Raw genomic sequence first — 19,370 nt, 5'->3', positions numbered from 1 at the left:
ATGAATAGGTGGGGCAAAGAATCCTACTGAGGGAAGCATGCCTTTAGCTGCCACAAGTGGAAGAACTCACAGCCACGCCACCACAGCTCAGCTCCAACCGTGGAGCCACCAAGGCTAACCCCCATGTGGGCCAAAGTTTGAGAAGAGGACAGGAGTCCAGAAGCCACAGTGGTGGATGAGAGCTTAGCGTGGAGACAGTTGGCATAAAAAAATACCGTGTGGCTATCCAAGTAATGGGCCATGTAAGGAAAGGTGGCACATAGGAGATGTGACATCTTCCAGATATTTTATTTGTTTAAAGATTTATTTATTTGTTTGAGAGAGAGGGTGGAGAGAGGGGCAGAGGGAGAGAAAAAATCTCAAGCAGACTCCCCACTGAGTGCAGAACCTGACTCCGGATCCCAGGACCCTGAGATCATGACCTGAGCCAAAACCAAGAGTCAGATGCTTAACCAGCTGCACACCACCCAGGCACCCGCAGACACTGCTTTGTAGTGATTGATGGTGGTGAGGAAGACAAGAGGACTGTGCTCAGTTTCTCAGTCTGACATGTTGGGGGACCCAACATATTGCCTCTTTCTTATCAGGTCATGAGCTACACAGCACATGACTATAGAAGCCCCCCACTTCCATTTTGCATTGAGGAACCAAAATAATTCACAGTGAGTAAACTGCAGCAGGGCCTCCAGTTCTACTCCACTGGTTGATCTGCCAGGACAGAGTCCAGCCCAGGTGACACCTGTGGCAGAGGCCACAGACCACAGCCTGGGGGCCAGATCTGGCCCGTTTGTACATCCATCCAGCTTTGGTGGCGCACTGTGGCTATGCTCATGTTGTGACAACAGACTAGAGGAGTAGTGACAGAGACCACACGGTCCACCAAAGTCAACGTGCTTACTATTTGGCCTTTTTCTTTGAAGAAGAAAGAGATGACACGTTTAAGGATCTAGACTGAGGACACTCAGAGAAGGTGGCCTTGCCTCTTGCAGTATTGACAGTGGATCCATTTAGGAAGTGCATACGCTTAAAATATCCCCGTCACAGGGAGAAATTTTCTCTTCACGCCAAGACGTTTTCCTCTGTGCTAATTTCTCTAATCAGAATAATTGCATTTGCTTTTACTTATGTGTCCAAATGTGAAGCACCATATTGTTTTACAAATTATACTGGGCATACAGTCGATTCTTTTAAATTCGATTTATTACCTGAGCAATTAGGAAAGCTGTTTTCAAGGACAACCAGGTACCATCAGAAGCAGCACAGCTGAGCTGCTGGCCAGCAGAAGAGGGACTGACTGTACAGGCAGATGAGAGAGGGAATACAGTTTGGTTTTTTTTTTTTAGAGGTTTTATTTATTTATTTGAGAGAGAGAGAATGAGCCCGGGAAGCAGCAGGCAGAGGGAGAGGGAGAAGCAGATTCTCCACTAAGCAGGGAGCCCAACATGGGGCTCGATCCCAGGACCCTGAGATCATGACCTGAACTGAAGGCAGATGCTTCACCGACTGAGCCACCCAGGCATCCCGAGAGGGAATCCATTTAGCAGAAGATGTGTGTTGTCCTCAAGAAGGAAGGCCACACGCCATGCCAGGCAGGCCCAGCTGGGAAAGGAGTATGAGGAAGAGTGATGAGCATGTTCTTGTTTTTGCTGCTGGAGCTGGATTCAGGCCCCAGGAATAGATATGAAAGTGCGAGGAAGAGGGACACAAGGAGGCAAAGTCCAGGCCTGAGCCTGAAGCTCCACACTCAGGACGCTCAGGACGGGTGATCCAGATGACACCTAACCCAAGCACCACACAGATGGGAAGAGAGGTTGTGGTGGCAGTTCCAGCAACTCACAGAACCGCAGATGTGTGGGATGTGTATAAAGTTGAGGTGACCAGAGCCTAACAGAACGTCTGTACAACACTTACTGCATGAGGAAAACGCGTGCTTTACACACACACGTGTGCGCCCACATCAGGAGAACCCGTCTCCTGACTAGAGAAGTGAGCTGCTGAGAAGGGCCTGGAGCTTTGCTGTGGTTGGTGGTTTCCCATCCCTTTCCTGCCGTGAATGCCCAGAAGGAAGCCTTCCAGGGCTTTGAGAGGCTGAGCCTTCCTAGTGGTCGGTTGGGACTCTGCCTCCAGACAAGATCAGCCTCACAATTTCCTCTGATTAAAACATGGCGGTCATGAGGTGCCTGGGTGGCTCAGTTGCTTGAGCATCAGACCTGAATTGGGCTCAGGTCATGGTCTCAGGGTCGTGAGATCGAGCCCTGTGTCGCCTCCACTCTGAGTGTGGAGTCTGCTTGAGATTCTGTCTCCCTCTCCCCTTGTCCCCTGTAAAGAACAAAAGACATGGTGGTCAGGATGCTCTCCCTGGGGTAGGAGACTGCTCCTGACGGAATGTTCCACAATCAGCCATTTCCCTCAGGATGAGGGTGGGTGTTTCTCTGACACCTTGGGAGCTGGTGTTGCTGGCAGTCCCATGGGGGACATTACAGTCATGGCCCAAGGGCCACTCATGGATTCTGCCCAGTTTCCCTGGGCTCCTACTGGGGCCTTGCAACCCTGAGACACTGACTGCTCATGCACTGATGCCACGGTCCCCTGTGATTTCCTCCAGCATCACACATCGAAGTGCACATGTGGGAGAGAGGGGGGCTGTGTGAGGTAGGTGCTATGTACCTCACATGACCAGATCGTCAGGACATAGAGCAGAAGAGCATAAGGGAGGGAAGAGAACTTGGACCCTCATTCACCAGGCTGGGAGCTAAGAGTCTCTTAGTGGATATGTGCTATGAGTTCAGTCAGTTTGGGGGGAATATATTTAAGGGGTAAGGGAACAATCTCTTCTCCTAAGGGATTTCCCAAAGCATTGGGTAGATACGGCCAAGAAAGTCTCAAGAAATCATTTCTGTTAGTTTCCTGTATAATCAAGGCAAAATCTATTCAGAGGGTCCCTATCACTTCATTTTCCCGTGGTAATTCCTCTTTCCCTTCCCCAGATAAATAGATCCTTTCCCAGACAGATAAACACATCCCATTCACCTTTCCTGATTCTTTTCCTATTAAAAAGATTTCCAAAGAATACAAGCTTGCAAATCCAGACTACTTAGACATTCCTAAAGTCCACCATGCTGCCAGGAAGAAAAAGTATGTGTGGGGAGGGGGTTGGGTTGGGGGAGACGATCTGGCCTTTTTTGGTACAGTACCTACGTGGAGAGACAGATCCTCAGGAAAGTGCTTACAGTTTAATGAGGGTAATAACATTCAGTCCCCTTCCTTTGGACTGCAGGGCTATTGGCTTTAAAATGAAGATTTACAGGGCGCCTGAGTAGCTCAGCCGGTTGGGCATCTGTCTCTTGGTTTCAGCTCAGGTCATAATCTCAGGTTCGTGGGATTGAGCCCCGTGTCGAGCTCCCTGCTCAGCATGGAGTCTGCTTGAGGTTCTGTCTCCTTCTTCCTCTGCCCCTGCCCTTGCTCATGTTCGCACACAAGTGTGAGCTCGCTTAAGGGAGAACTGTAGGAAATTTTGCAAAATAATGTAACCAAAACCCACTCTGCATGGGCATCTGAGACTCTTCGGAGGTTTTATGTGTTCATCTCCAGGTTTCTAAACAGCATGGGATCTCATTTGAACCTGAGTGTTATTGTTTCTAGAAATAGGGGCCCGTGGGAGGCAGCGGAAGGACATTGGCTGGAGCCCCACTGAGTGAAGAGGGGGAAGGAGGCTGGCGATTCCTGCCTCCTCTCCCAGCTCCTGCCTCACCTTGTACCCTCAGAACTCTCCCCAAGGAGTGCTGATGGCCCCAGGAGATTGGCCCATTGGGAGTGAATGTGGACAAAAAAGAAAAAAAAAAAGAGCATGAGCTGCACCTATGCTGCTGCTCCATGTCCAACTCTTCATCCTTACATGCTTTGCTTCAGAAAGGAATGATGGGTTGTGCGTGCTGTTTGAGGCCCAGCAAAGCAGAAATATTGGGGAAATCTGTGACTGTAATATTTTTTAAATGAATGGATGAATGAGTGGGTGAACAAATTAAATGTGTACTCTTACAGCATTTTAGTGTCGTCTGGGCTGTGCTCGTCGACCTGCCCATGGTACTGCCCATGATAGTCGCTCAGCAGTGACACCCAGATCTTCCTCTCTTCATTGGATTCACTCTTTGTCCTTGCCCCAGTGGTCCGTGTCCATCAAAAGCAACATTCTTTAAAGGACTAAGGACAGTAAGTACAGGGATACCTAGGGAAGGCTCAAAATAAGCCTCTCTGGATGCCCACAAATACCTGAAGTTCTTGCTTGAGCTTAAATCAAGTCTTTTGCTGAGATTCAGACAGTTGTGGGCATGTTTGGTGGACATGTCCTGAGCCCACTAGAGGTCAACTTTCTGGTCTCCACTAATGGATTCTGAGCATGAGCATCCATCAGTAGTCAGGTGACCGGGTATTGTCAGGTGGGTTTTCCAGCATTGAATGCAAGAGTCCTCAGTGAAGGGGCTAAGGCATAAAAGGAGGAGAGTGTCCAATGCCATTTGATCATGGTAATGGCAGGACACATTAAAAAACACATTAAGTGGGGACCTCCAGCAATAGTTGGGATAATTTGTAAAGATTGGAGATGATGGGTTTGTGTGACATGGGGAATATTGTGTGTAAGTCATCTGAATATTTCTCTTGGCTTATTCCTCTTAGAGGACTTAGAAGTTTGAGCTTCTACCTTTAAAGAGAAACGGCACAATACCAATCTTATCAAATGACCATTAGCTGTCACTCTCTTGATGCACCAGATTTGCTGTTTGTGACAGCCAAAGCAGCCATCTCCTTCCCCTCTGGTAGTCCTCAGTGTCTCAGACCTGAATAGCTTCATCAGAAAGGAAGACCTTCCATACTATAATCTTCACATCCATCTTCCACCAGGAAACAGGGCTCACTAATTACGATAACTCGAGGAGGATTTATTTGCAGCATGACTCATAACAAAGATGTGGGCAGACTTCAGAATTCTTCTCAACACACAGTTCCTGGCAGCTTCTGTCAAATGGCCAGAGTTGACAAATGAGATGAATCTCTTTGGCATTGTGATTCGTGTAGATTACTGTTGCATCTTCTGTAAGAACCGAGAAAGTGATAGACTGCTTATCTGTTATGATAAATAGTTGAAGGCTTAGCCCAATGTCTGGTATGTAATGGATGGACAGACAGAAAGACTCACTCATGCATGGATGGACAGATGGAGGGACAGATGCACAGATGGATAGACAGATAAAATTAAGCTAAAGTTGACCAGGCCTCCTTAATCACTTTAATGTGGTAGATAGAACAGTGGACATTTTTAATTCCCACATTCCTTATCTTTTGACATCACATTGTTTTAGCCTTTGTACTGATTGATTCTTCAGGTAGGGATGGCCTTGTTAAAATGAGTATATTCTTCAGGTAACTTGATTAGCTATCTTAATTTCTACTGTAACAATTCAAATACTCTTTCAAAGTAAAATCTTACTGATTGCTAATACTGGATTTATGCCTAATAATGCTAGTAATACTGAAACTATTCACTATGTAGGCTCTCAGATTTTTTGTTTTTAAAGATTTTTTTTAAGTCACCTCTGCATCCAGTGTGGGGTTCAAAATTAGAGCCCTAAGGTCAGGGATCCCTGGGTGGCTCAGCAGTTTGGCATCTGACATTGGCTCAGGGCGTGATCCTGGAGTCCCAGGGTCGAGTCCCACATCAGGCTCCTTGCATGGAGCCTGCTTCTCCCTCTGCCTGTGTCTCTGCCTCTCTCTCTCTCAAATAAATAAATAAATAAATAAATAAATAAATAAATAAATAAATAAAAAAGAACCCTGAGGTCAGGAGTCACACGCTCTACCAAGTGAGTCAGCCAAGGCAACTCCAGGCTCTCACTTTTCATACCGTTTTGGTTTTTATTAAATGGGCTTAACGCATAGCAAAACAGCTGGTCCCCTTGTCATTTCCATACTGATTTCAACTCCACATATTTCAGTGTTTTCTCTGGCTTTTACCTCCCAGTACCTGAGCTTGGTCATAGGGCCTCACATTGGGGCCACAGCCTCCAATGGACAAAGCCAAAAACATGTCTTTCTTAAGAGTAACCTGTTTATCTATTTGAAGTCAGAGACTTTTCTTCAAGGTACCCAAAATAAAATGTCATGCCTTCTCCTTCCTTTAAAAGGGATTTTTATCTCTCATCCCCATTCGGGCCTCTCAGCGCTCCTGGGCGGCAGGTAGGCCTAGCTAGTGGTTACAGCCACCTGCCGGACACCAGAACTGGGCACGGAGGTCCAGCAGCGTAACATGCCCAGGCGACCTCCTGGTTAACGGGGGAGGCAGGCCAGGAGTCAGGCTCTGGACTCCAACCCGTTTTCCCCTCTCTGGGCTCTTTCCCATGCTGTAAGCAAGCTATTTGGGAGGAAAATGAGGAGGAGGAAGAAAATTGAAAGCTATTGCCTGGAAAGAGGTGGGTGCATAAATCAATAATTGTAAGACTTGTTCCGCCTGGCAGGGAGGAAGGGTAGCAGGGCACAGGCCTGAGGTATAAAAGCCAAACTGCCGTTCACTCTTCCCAGAGGAACCTCTTCAGGGGCAGAGGCCAGGACTGGGTTCTGGGCTCCACTCCATGGGCTGAAGTGTTCCTTGTTAATCGAATCATCAGAGGTCGGCAGAGCCCCTCCTGGGTGCCAGGCCCCGTACTAAGTCTAGGAGCTCAGAGGTAAATAAGACATAATGTGCCTGTGGAGGATTCCCGGTCTAGTTGAGAGGATGGTCACGTCAGTGGGTAGTGCGGGTGTCGTGGGCGAGGCCGAGATCCCGATGAGGGCGCCCAGCAGGGGGAGCTACGAGCTCTGCTGATAGAATCAGAGGCTCCCCTGCCACTTCTCCAGGCCCTGGATGTGCACCTCGGAACCGGGGGTGAAGGTATGGGGGCCTTCCACTCACACCACTGGACACGGGGAGAGTGAGCTCGGATTTCGTGCAGTGTCACGGGCTGGCTGTGGCCTCCGTGCCCTCCCTCTGCCCCCACTCCCTCCCCCCTCTCCTTCCGTGCACCAGAGTTCTAGGCAACCCACTGCCGGCCCATGGCAACTCTCCATGCCATGGAAGGTGGGGAGGCCGAGGCTGGGGAGAAGGCCAGCTCCCCCGAGGCCCCCCGCCTGTCAGGTGGCCGACTCAGGCTGGGCATGGCACACGGGGTGCTGCTTCTGAAGCCACCCCCAGGACAGGGCACCCCTGGGGCTCTTGCTATGCATACAGCCTGCAAGCACCCCAAGCTAAGGGTGCAGAGAAGCTGGGAGAGTGCTGACTCTCGAACCAGGGGACTCGAACGAGCTTCCGGAAGTAGCCGTTCATCAGAGGTGCCACACGGTAGAGAAGGGTCAGGTACGATGGCTCTGGAAAGGCCACCGGATTTGGCAGTTCCGTCCTCAGTGACCTTGGCCAGAGCTGATCCCTGATGCTGGAAGAGCAAGGTTTGAGAACCGGTCATTGGCTCACGGTGGTGTACTCCAGTTAGCAGACTGCAGAGCCCATGGTGAGCCAGTGAGGATGTTCCTCATCCAGAAAGTACTGAAAATTTCATATGTCAGCAGAGCAGGAGAGCCCGTGCAAGAGGCCCTTCCTGCGGGGCCCCTGCAGCCGCCCAGGTCTGTGGTCATGAAGCAACCCTGGTGGGGTGAGGGCGCCGGGTGGCCCCGTGTTGCAGGGCTCGAGCCCCCGGGTCCAGTGGACAAGCCAAGTGATCACAAGAAATAGGTCCAGTAGGACGAGCACCGGCGTACAGGAGACACAGGACTGTTGTCCCACACCGTGGAGGCACCGTCACCAAAAGGTTAGTGACCAGAGGAAGTGATGTTTCAGGCTGATGCTGTGAGTTTGAGGACTATTACCAGTTAGCCCAACAAAGAAGAAGAAAAAGGCATGCAAATCGAGAAGAAACCAGAAAGACACATTATGTCTAAAGGACAGAGTAGGAGTGGGGAGATTCTTGGCAAGCATCCAGATCACAAAGACTCTTATAGGACACTGGGTGTTTGAAGCCACCCCACCCCCCAAAGGTCCCGGGTGGATGTGCATAGTTTTCAAGCAGGGAGGGATGTGGTCAGGTTTCCCCTTAGAAAGGGCATTCCGTGGGGTGGAGGAGGACCCAAGAGGCATGGGCTGCAGCAGCCAGGAGAGATGCTCAGGCCTGCTTTCCTGAGGAGGCTGTGCTGGGCTGGAATGGGGGACGGTTTGGACCTGGTGGTTTGGTTGTCGAGGGTAAAGCAGCCCAACGACGATTCCCAGTTTCCTGGGCTTGGACAGCTCAAGGGGATGCAGACCTGTCTGGGTAGAAGGGAAAGATGGATTCAATCATCGAGGACCTCCTGAGTCCGACAGCTTGTAGGAGTATATATTGGAAAAGGAATCTGCAACTCAAAACTAAGACGAGAGGTAGAGATTTTAGAGTCATCGGGATATCAGATATGAACTAAAGTTGTGACTGGGGGTTAGGATCCTCCCAGGGGCTTGTGTGGCATAAGAACTGGTAGGATCCGGGCTGAAGAATGACTAAAAGCACCTATTTTGTTCTCCGTGGTCTCCTAGGACCTGGGGATGTAGCAGTGACCAAGGCCAGACAGAAACGCCCAGCCCACACATAACCGATACATCCTCTGGAAAGATTCCCAAAGAGGGGCTGGAACTCACTGTGTCTCCCTCCCTGGCCCCACCATGCCTGTCTTCACTCATTCCATCTCCCACCCGGGGCAGCAATTGGGAAACCCGTCTCCTTCCCCCTTAGGAGAGAGGACGAGTCCTTCCCATTTTTCTCTTCCCACCTGTCTGGAAGGGCTGTTCCCTCCTCCTGGGGCCGAGATGCAGAAGAGCAAAGGTAACCCTGCTTTGCCTTTTCCTGAGATGCAGATACAGCTTCAGAGATCCAAACTTTAAAATCCGGGCGCTCAGAACAAGCAGCAGTTGCAAACGCTAATGAAATCCGTGACCTTGGCAGTTCTGACGCCAGCAGAAGGCTCATTAGCTCCTTGCGGCAGAACAAATCCTTGTCAGCATCAGGAGTCAGACCTGCAAAGGTTTTGTCACCACGTCTCTGGGGGAGAGAGCCTCCCCTGCTCTGCATATTGTTTTAAGCATCTTGCCACTACATTCTCTCTCGGTCTCCTTTTTCCAAGGCCAAAACCAAAGTGCCATTTGCTTCAGGTTTGTTTTTCATGGTCCCTGCATGAGAAAAGAAGAGCCTCGGTTTGTTTCCTTGTTTCTTGCTGTCACCAGCATAGAGTTGTTCCAACTGATACTACACAAAATCCATGTCTAACTTCTGCAAGAACCTAGACGGCTCCCAGGTGGCGATGGATGGCGCGTGGCATTTAAATAAGAACTCACTGATTTTTCACTGCCAATGCAGGTCATTTAGCAGTGGTCCATGTAAGGAAGAAATCGTTTTGGAGTGACAACAACTTTGCAGCTCAGAGATACCTTATAAACCAGGGCCACATATATAAATAGAAGCTATTTACATAGATCACTTGAGAGCACGTTAAAACTTCCACTTTCCGATCATTCATTTTATAGAAAAGTTTAACTCCCAAGAACGTTTCCCATATACATGGTCATGTCTAAATATAGAGTCGGGAACCACTTTTTAAATGTAATTGTGAGTTTAAATCCAACATAGTTACTTGAACGTACCCTCAAGGCAGGGGTAAGAGATACAATACATTCAGAAAGCACCTCTGTCTTTATTCCTGGAGTTAAGGCCGCTCCTTGGGATTATTCATAAAACTGACCACTATTCATTAATAGAGTAATTGTGCTCTGCTATCCGGCTTTCTAGTAACCAGTATTTCTGTACAAGGTAGATCTGGAAAGGAGCCCAGCAGAAGGCTGCTTTACTTGGACCATGTCAGGCTGCCCTGGGTCCTTCCCTGAAGGACCACTGGCCACTAGAATTCTGAAGCTAGAGCTTTAGGCCTTCGGTTTATGAATTTGGCTCTGTCCAAAGACCAACCGGTCAAGGACAGGTAATATTTTAAGCTGATATAAGTCATCCTTGTGATAGACTGACTTAACTTGTGTTCTAGTAAGTGAAAGCCGTCAGTTGGGAACTCTTCATTAATTCCAATACAAGCATAGACACCTACGTACAACACCTACACACAAGCCATCCTGCTTGCCCTGTCTTGGTAAAGAGCCATCCCTCCATTTGAGAAGGAAGGCCTCTGTGTCCCTGGACAACCCCACCCCCCACCCCCAACCTCCTCGGGATTCCACACCGTCAACCGAGCCTCCTCCCTCCTTACGTAGTGTCTCGACAGGACCACCTCATCTGGATTCTTTCCATTAAACACATCCAGTCTTGTCCCAGTAAAAAGTGTAAACCTCACCAGAGCCCACTTCACCTGCAACTCTCTCGTCCAGCCAGGCTTTGGGAAGAATCATCTCTCCTTGTCCATCTTCCCACCTCTGTTCTCAAGCCCCTTCATCCTGGCTTCCAGTCCCTGCACCCCCTGAAAGAACTCTAGATGAGGTTGCTAACAGCCCACCTGGTCCTGGACCCCATGGGCAGTTTGCCAGGCTCACCTGACCCCTCGGCAGCACTCGGCACCCGTTCGTTGTTGGTTGTGCCCATCTTGCCACCTCGCTTCCAGGATGTGCTATGTTTTCACCTGCCCTCACGGCCTGCCCTCCTCTAGCTCCCGGGAGGGTCATTATGCTCAGTCTGAGTGGTAAATAGTGAGCTTCTGTGAGGTTCCAGCCTCAGTCCTCTTGCCTCCTCAGGCTGTGCTCCATCATACTCCTGGCTTCAGATATTCTCCATATTGCAGACCAGCTCCAGATTTCTTTTGGTTTTATTTAAATTCAATTAATTAACATATAATGTATTATTAGTTTCAGAGGTAGAGGTCAGTGATTCATCAGTTGTATGTGTAACACCCAATGCTCATCACAGCACATGCTGTCCTTAATGCCAGTCACCCAGTTACCTCGTCCCCCCCCCACCTCCCCTCCAGCCACCCTCAGTTTGTTGCCTATGATTAAGAGACTCTTATGGTTTGTCTCCATCTTGATCTCATCTTCTTTTATTTTTCCCTCTCTTCCCCTATGATCCTTTGCTTCATTTCTTTTTTTTTTTTTAAGATTTTATTTATTTATTCATGAAAGACAGAGAGAGGCAGAGTCACAGGCAGAGGGAGAAGCAGGCTCCCTGCAGGGAGCCCGACGCGGGACTTGATCCTGGGTCTCCAGGATCTCGCCCTGGGCTGAAGGCGGCACCAAACCTCTGAGCCACCCAGGCTGCCCTGTTTTGTTCCTTAAATTCCACATGAGTGAGATTATAAACTTGTCTTTCTATGATTGACTTATTTGCTTAGCATAATATTCTCTAGTTCCATCCACATCATTGCAAATGATGACATTTCTTTTTTTTTTTTTTTTTTGATGGCTGAGTAGTAGTCCACATCTTCTTTATCCTTTCATCTGCTGATGGACATCTGGACTCTTTCAATAGTTTCAGCCCCAGATTTCTCTCAATGGCCTCGACCTCTCCACTGAGGTCTCCACTGAGCCCCATGCATGCACCTGCCTACCTGACCTCTCCACTTGGATGTTACAAAAGCATTCTGACTCAACAATCCAAACTCAAACTCATGGTTCCCTTCCACCCTTACCATCCTCCAAAATACCCTGCTGCTCTTCCCTCGTTCCCATCTCAGTGAATTGTTTTACCATCCATCCAGTCGTGTAAGCCGTGAAACCTCAGACAGACAGACAGATCTTATGTATCCCTGCTCCTCCCGCCTCTGTCCATCTACACCGCATCTCCACGGTCTGTCTGCTTGGCTTCCTAAGAACGGGCCATGTCAGCTGCCACCGCCTGGCTCAGGTGTCCCCCCTCCCTTACCAGCTGCACAGGAGCCTCCTGTGGCTTCTTCCCAAACCGTCTCTTGTCCTCTCACCGCCAATCCCTTCTCCAGACAACCACCAGGAAATCCATTGTAAATCTGAAATGTTCACTCACCCTTCCCCTCTCTGATTCTAAAATATCAACTCTTTCGTTGCCAAAATCCTGAACACAGCCCCCACGGGCCACACGGCCTGGCACCTGCCTGTTCCCCACCATCCTTCCTCCCCTGGCTGTCCACCTTCCAGCAACGTGGCTCCCTCTGCCCTTCACATCGGGGCACAGTGTCACTTCTGCTGGGGACCCTCTCCTGACCCAATTGGGTCAGAATCCCCGCGCACGTGCCTCCTGTCGGAAGCCTTTTACTACAGATACGTGGCCTACTTACTTCCATGACTACCTGGTGAATGATTGCCTCCCCCGGAGGCAGGACCTTGACCTGCTTGTCCTGACCTGGTGCCCCTAACACAGAACCTGGCACAGAGCTGGCCTCTAACAAATAATTTGTGAAATGAATAAATGGGTTTATTTATTTTTGTTATACATTTTCTTTTTTCTTTTTTTTCTTTCTTTCTTTCTATCCTTATTTCTATCCCTCCCTCCCCAGCTCACTTGCAGTAAAACAGTCCTCATTCAGATGTGGCTAAGTACATAGCATATGTTTCTAAAAACCATGCCTTAGGCAATTAAATTACTATTTATTATTCACAGCGGAGTCCCACACCTTGTCCACGAGAAAGCAGGTTCTGAGCAGAGCGAGAACGAGAACCCAGATCCCCTAACTCCTGAACTGTTTAGTGCTTTGTCATCACGATGCCCCAGTATCATTTCCCTACCCAGTCTCATCTTCAAAGCCAAAATGACTGATCGTCGCCCGTGTCCTTCGGGAGAGCTTTGCTGCGTTTTATAGCCGTGATCGGCCTCAATGTTCTTAGACCTTTTCAAGAGAAATGACACCTCAACAGAGGGCCTCATTTGAAAGCGTGTGTCTTTGACTCCGAGGCCTCCTAGCTAATGCAATTTGTCCTGCTTAGAGCTCAGTCACTTATTGTTTTGTCCCCTCCAAACATGACCCATAAGGAAAAGCAAAAATGAAAAAGCCAGCACAGAGCCAGGCAGTGGGTCCGGGGAGAGAATCGGTGGGGTTCTCAGCACAAGCCAGTGGGGGAACTTTCTGCAGATGCTTCTGGCCATAAGGCTTCTGGGATGCAAGCTTGCATCCGGAGCTTCAATCACTTTGAAACCTACTGACCTAAAGCCCTGGCTTCACCCAGAGCCTGGATTCCACCAAGTGGTCCCATAAAGCCACCTGCACATCCCTCCAGACAAAGCAAGCGTTCTGGGGTAAGATAAATGGAAAGGTGAGACAGGGCCTCCGAGAAGCTCAGTCTGAGTGTGGTCCTCATTCCAGACCAATGACATGGTTTCCTCCCCAGGTCCGCGAGTGCTATTTTCAGAAAGGCTTAGAGATTGTGGAATCCCAATTTAGAGCCTCCAGTATTGCAAATTTCCAAAATATACAGCTGGCCCAGATCAGTGGGAAGCAACGGTGTCTTCATGGGACATTTGGGAGGGAACGTGACTAATGAACATGAAAACGTTCTTATAAACTGAAAAACGCTTCAGATTACAATTTCTAGCCATTTCCAGGGTGCTAAGGAGTTTACAGAGCAGTATCTGACCCCAAATCCTTTCTGTAGCATCAAAGCCTGTGCCCTCCCTACTAGAGCATCTATGGTGATGACATGGGGGGTGGGGGGGTCTCACAGAGTCCAGGGCAATGAGGAGGATGACAGGTGACAAATTGCATTGAATTTAAACTGCTTGCACTTGGTAACTCCACGGACGATGTTTTCACGCCGGGTCTCTCTTGAGATTCCACGGTGTGGACGCCTTGCCAGCCGGAGACGCTGGTGGCCGATGCTGGGATTGGGGGCACAGCCTGTGCTGCCAGGAGAGCACCCACTTCCCACCCACCCCGCCGGGCTCCTTCTCATCTCACACACACCTCCTCCGGGGGGTGAAGCAGGCTGCTCAACTTTGGGGGGGTCTTGAGATAACTGCCCAGAGCTTCAAAAAATGCAGGCGTCTCCGTGAATACCGCGGTGCATGGTTTGTGTTGCTCATTCCTAGAACTTTTTGCACCACCGCGTGCCCAGCCCACCGGCCACCGACTTCTATCCGGACGCGGGGGCCGCTGCTGGCTGTCCCCGCCCGCCACTGTTGCATCCTGGCAAGTTCACGGCCCTGCTGTGATGCTGCACTCGGTAGGGCTCAGTTACGGTGCCGGTGCCGGCAGCAGGAGTGGCAACAGGAGTGTCGCTGCTGTTCCCGTCCCTTCCCTGGGATGGGCGGAGACCAGAAGAAGAGCACCTATTGTTCTTCGCAGACAAGACACACTGTCTTGCATCCCCCCGGGGCCATGACCCTCTTGGTGCTCTAACTGGCTCTGCACAAACATGGCAAGAAGCGAGCTCTAGCCTGGGGGGAGGGGGTGGAGGGAGGGCAGAGGCCACGGTCCCCGAGTTAGGAGGCCACAGGAAAGAAAGGGATCTCTGTGAAGGGGAGAGTCCCGGTGGCCCCAGGCGGTGGGGGAGCAGGGCTGCGGAGGGCGGGGGCAGGGGAAGGGGCAGGGTCAGCTCCCGGACGCGCCGCCCGGTGCCTTTCCTGGGGTTGAAATTGAGGAACTGAGCCGGCGGCGTGGTGAAGGCCCGCAGCCCGGGACCCAGGATGGGACAGCGATTGGAGCCACTCTCCCTGCCTCATGTATCTACGCGGGCCGCCGAGACTAATGACCCAGGGAGGATACGATATGGTCCAAAAACTTTTCCTGGATTTTTTCCGTAGGCGGCTGAGCCAGAGGCCGACAGCAGAGGAACTGGAGCAGAGGAACATTCTAAAACGTAAGTGACTCAGCCCCTGGCCATCGCGGACGCCGAGCGGTGGCTTCGGTTCTTGCTCGGGGTGGCGGCCGCGAGGTTGCTCCCCTGTGCCCCGGGTGGCAAGGACCGCCAGGCGCTCTGATGCTTGCTGCCCCCCCCCCCCAGCCTCCTGAGTTAGGGCATCCGGGTGGCCTCCCCGGCAGAGGAGGCGGGTGCGCGTGCCCTGGCTCGTGGGACGCTCGCAGACCGCAGAACCACCTGCCCTTTCGTGGGCTGGAAAGTCGGAGAAGCTGCAACATTAGATGATTTGGAGCAGAATCAGGGGCCCCTTCAAACCAAAACTGACCTAAAAGCCACAAGTACTGTGGCTAAAATAAGGTAGACAGCCATGGGAAACTGAGGCGGCTGGCTGCTGTTGATAACCCCCCCTCCTTCCTTTGAAAATTAAATGTAAAGTCTAGGGGCGCCCGGGTGGCTCAGTCGGTTAAGCGTCTGCCTTTGGCTCAGGTCATGATCTCGGGGTCCTGGGATCAAGCCCCGTGACGGGCTCCCTGCTCAGCAGAGTCTGCTTCTCCCTCTGCCCCTGCCTCTCCTGCTGGTGCTTGCTCGCGCTTGCTCACAAATAAATAAAATCCTTTAAAATATTTTTAAAAATTAAAAAATGTGAAGTCTAGGAAAGCATTTCCAAGTGAGAATGCTTCAGGTCCACCTCTCAGGACTCGTACAACTGGCCCTTGGTAGGCCGGCCAAGTGCTCCCGCCCCAGAGAGGCTGGCCGTCGCTCTGGCTGTGGCCGCAGAACATGAACGAGCCCCTTGTTTGGCTCAGGACGCAGTCCCTGGGATGGAGAGAGGGAATCCACTGAGTGCCAACCAACAGGAAACTAAAACGTCTCAGGGACACCGGGATTCCTCCATATGGTGGGAGGTATTAATTAAAACGACAAAATCTCTCTGCCCACGTCTGCCCCCTCATTATCACTACTCTCACCAGCACTGTCCTCAAGATGCTCTCAACAAACACTATTTTTAGTTTAATTCATGACCCTTTCTCCCTACACACACGTGCACTTCTAGTTTCTTCCTAGCAAAGAGAAATACATGCTACGGAGACTTTCCTAGGAATGCCGCGCCGTGTGCACGCATGTGTGCATGCGCACACACACACACACACACACACACATACAACCACGTGAAACCTCAGTTTGAGTGGCTGGATATTTCCACTTAGACCAAACTAAAACGCTCTTGATCTTGCTTTTCTACTCCTCTCCACTGTAGTCTTGGGAGTTGGTCAGCTTTGAACGGTTTGCTGAGGGTGAGCTGTTGAATTTCACCTTGGGGAGGTTTTGGGGTGGGGGGTGGCCCTCTGTCCACCTCCTGTCCCCCTGCTCCAGGCCGGCTGCTGCCTCCCCAGCTTTCAGGACTGGCCTTCCTCAGTGTCGGCTGCACCTCACCTAATTCCCAGTTCTCTAGGAATGTGTGTATATGTATTTTTTCTAACCAAGAGGTGCCCTTAGCAGTTTCGAAGCTTAATATACAGTAAAATGAATGAGACCTTTTTTCTGATGATTTCCATGGTCAGGGAAGTGTTTGGCCTGTGTGGTGTCTCCCTTTCTGCCCCCATCTCTGCTACGTGATCCATCATAAGCTTTCTGTGGTTGCAGAGGAAGAAAGACGGGTGTCTATTTATTCCTGAAGCGGGAAACCGGGTAAACATGCTTCCTTTCCCACCCACATACACCTCACCCACCTAACCCAGATCTGTTGTCTTCTGGAGGAATCTCAGTACAGTTTGCCTACCCGGCCAAGCTGTTTGGTGGCCTCCAACCTACTCCCAGACAAAGAGGCTACAATTCTCTGGGGGGACTGTTTGGATTTCAGAAAATAGTGCTTCTCTCAGCAGGGGCTCAGGTTTTAGAAAGAGGAGGTCTGAAGCCCCCAGCTCCCTGGGAGAGTACAGGGAGACCACGGGTCCCTCACGCTGGGCTTTTATCTCCAAAGATACTCAGATCTCAGAGGCGTCCAGTGAGCCCACGCGGCTTAGATTCAGGCGACCCACGCAGCCGTCTAGACATCGTTCCCAGGGTCCCCTCCTGTTCTGATCCCTCTCCCTCCTTACCGTGTTGGAATAGCCAGGTTAGAGAACTGCCTGACCAACTTCAGACAGGCTGATCATATCAGTCCCAAAACTTTTCAGAAATGAACTTCTACTTCCTATTAACTCTTCACTTTTCCCCTGTGTTCTGGACCTTTGTTTTCCTAATATTTGGGTTTGTTATTGTTCTTGTTTTTGTAATCTGTTCTGATTCTTAAACAAGAAATGTTTCATGGTCTGAGAGAACACCCTCAAACCAGTTCTTCTGAATCTCATTTTCTGAGCTTGAGGTCATTTGAGGAAGCACATGTGTGAGGGGGCTGAGCCCTGGGGCCTGAGGTCTGCAGCCCACCTCAGCCCCACCCTGCCGACCCCCAGAGGGCAGCACTGGCTTTGTCCAGCAGCCAATGAGACACTGTGCACATTTGAGCACATAATGAGTGCACTCTGATGGTGGCAGCAGACAATGACATCACGGGCCTTTCCTAGCCTCTCTTCCCAGTCATCTAATGGGGTTGTCTTGGTACCCTCAGCCCAAGAATTCATGGCCCTGGGTTTGTAAATGGCTTTGAACTAAGGTATAGATTGCACAGGTGGTAGCTGGCGGCCCCGCCCCCTCCCGGGGGGACCTAAGAAACACACACACACACACACACACACACACACACAGGAGATGGCTTCATGCTCTGTGGTGGCTCTCAGGGAGGCTTGTAGGATAAGGAGGCCCCAGCCAGAGCCTGGGGCCAGGAAGCAGGAATGAAGAGGAGGGACCGGCCCCAAGCAGAAGATGACAAGGAGAAGAGGCCCCTTATTCTAGCAAGAAAAAAAGAGCTGGGCTGTTTGTCTAATGAGTTAGGTAGCCGTGTAGTGTTGTCGCGTGTGACCAGCCCCTTAACTCCCCCGGGCTTTCACATCATCATTTACAAGCTACGGAGTGCTAGGCTAGGCCGTCTCTTGGTCTCTTGGGCCCTCATGGACCTACTATCCCATGAGCCTATACATTTTAACCAAGGGCCCTGGAGCCACCCCCTGGGGTCCTCACTATCCAGACTCGAAGTCTTGCATCCTTGGGCCACCTGCGAGTGCACTTGTCTGCAATCTCCCTTCTTCTTTCTGCCTCCCAATTTTATCTCTGATAGATTGATTCATACTAAGATGTCAATGGCTGACTAGTTTCATGAGTTTTTATCCAAGACAAACTTGCATTTTTAAAGGGAACTCTGGGAGGGAGATTAGATCTTTAAAGGAAGATCTTTTAGGAAGGAGCTCTCCTGGAGGTGGGGGGGGCGGGGGCAGGGGTGAGGAGGTTGGGGCCCTGTGGGGCATGTTGCAGTGGGGTCTTCTGGTCACCTTGGCCCACTGCAGGATGTGGGCATCCCTGGTGCCCCTTACAAGATCCTGAAACTGGCCCCGCTCTCCAGCTACTCACAGAGGCCAAATTGTGCCCCTGGCGGTGTCGTTCAGGGCCTGAGGAAGTGGCCACCCACAGCATGAGTCGCCTCTGGTTGTGGTGGCTGCTGCCAGGGCCGGCAAGGAGAAGCTGGGTAGGACCCCACTCCTGGGCACAGCGGCTTCCCTTTTTTAGAGACCCGTTCTATCCTGAGATGACTGAATTGCAAGTGTGCGCTGATAAGAGGAGTCGAGTTATTGAAACCTAATTTAACGACAGTGATTTCCAAATGAGAGAGAACAAGTGCCAAGTGCCCGGGGTGTTCTAGATTCCGTGGGTGAGAAGCAGAGACCCTCTTTGATGTGGTCTGATGGGCAATGCCAGGCTTCTACCCATGCCTCCAACCCCAAGCCCGGGAGGAAGATCACCCGCTTTGCTCACTAGGACAAATCAGCCACATTCCCTGCCCTCCAAATCTCTGCTCCATCCCCAGACCCTCTAACCTACGGCTCTTTAAACATCTGATGAGTAAGTCAGCCCACCTATTAAGCTGGGAACGCTTAGACTCCGAAGTCCTCTCTCCTGAGACACTCCCTAAAAAGTCTAAATGCAGGCAATTGTGTCCCATACCCTGGCCTCCCACCTGTTCTGTGGACTTCTTGGAAGAGTCAAAGAATTAATGGAATCAGGGCTTACGAAAGGTGAGCGTTTTGAAGTTCCTCGTGCAGCGCACGCTGGCATTTGGCGGCAGCCGGGCCGCCTCCTGTTTCGGCGGAGTGGCAGGTGCCCCCGCAGGCCACCTTCTGTCCGGTCCTCACCGAGCGAGCGCCAGACCCGAGGCCACGTGCCCGCGAGCCCCCGTCGGGCGCTGGGGGGCCCACGGCAGAGTGGAGCGGGCCCCCGGGTCTCGTCCAGAGCAGGGAGCCTGGCCTCTCTCCCCAGATGCCCGGCCCCACTGACAGCGGTTGTAGGACCTTGCAGGGCCCTTGCAGGACCCACCCCCCTTGCCTTGCACCCACTTCTCAGCCCGCCTGTCTGCCTGGGGACTCGACCGCCCCCCTCCACGTGGCCCAGGAAAGGGAGTGAGGAGGCCCGCCGGCCA

The 19,370-nt window shown here is 51.1% G+C and overlaps 1 protein-coding gene and 1 long non-coding RNA gene across 11 annotated transcripts in view; one reads left to right on the top strand and one right to left on the bottom strand.

The window, feature by feature from the left end:
• The window catches only part of PHACTR1 (phosphatase and actin regulator 1), a 562,807-nt gene that overhangs the window by 532,976 nt on the left and 10,461 nt on the right, over nucleotides 1-19,370 (top strand). For all 9 annotated transcript variants that reach the window (XM_077886026.1, XM_077886025.1, XM_077886024.1 and 6 more), the window contains one exon: nucleotides 14,748-14,803. In XM_077886026.1, coding sequence (XP_077742152.1) covers nucleotides 14,748-14,803 — 56 coding nt within the window. The remainder of the gene's footprint in view (nucleotides 1-14,747; nucleotides 14,804-19,370) is intronic.
• Nucleotides 1,387-17,426, bottom strand: LOC144306598 (uncharacterized). 2 transcript variants are annotated; one of them, XR_013373681.1, is made up of 3 exons: nucleotides 16,903-17,421; nucleotides 8,821-9,217; nucleotides 1,387-5,089 (listed from the first exon to the last, which is right to left on the bottom strand). It is a non-coding gene; the product is annotated as an uncharacterized LOC144306598 (long non-coding RNA). The 2 variants fall into 2 exon arrangements; XR_013373682.1 differs by lacking the exon at nucleotides 1,387-5,089 and adding an exon at nucleotides 7,058-8,326 and having other exon boundaries at nucleotides 16,903-17,426.

Source organism: Canis aureus, chromosome 37, assembly GCF_053574225.1.
Source record: "Canis aureus isolate CA01 chromosome 37, VMU_Caureus_v.1.0, whole genome shotgun sequence".
NCBI classification, from domain to species: domain Eukaryota; kingdom Metazoa; phylum Chordata; class Mammalia; order Carnivora; family Canidae; genus Canis; species Canis aureus.
Note: the sequence above shows the minus strand (reverse complement) of the source record. Positions and strands in the feature narration are given on the sequence as shown.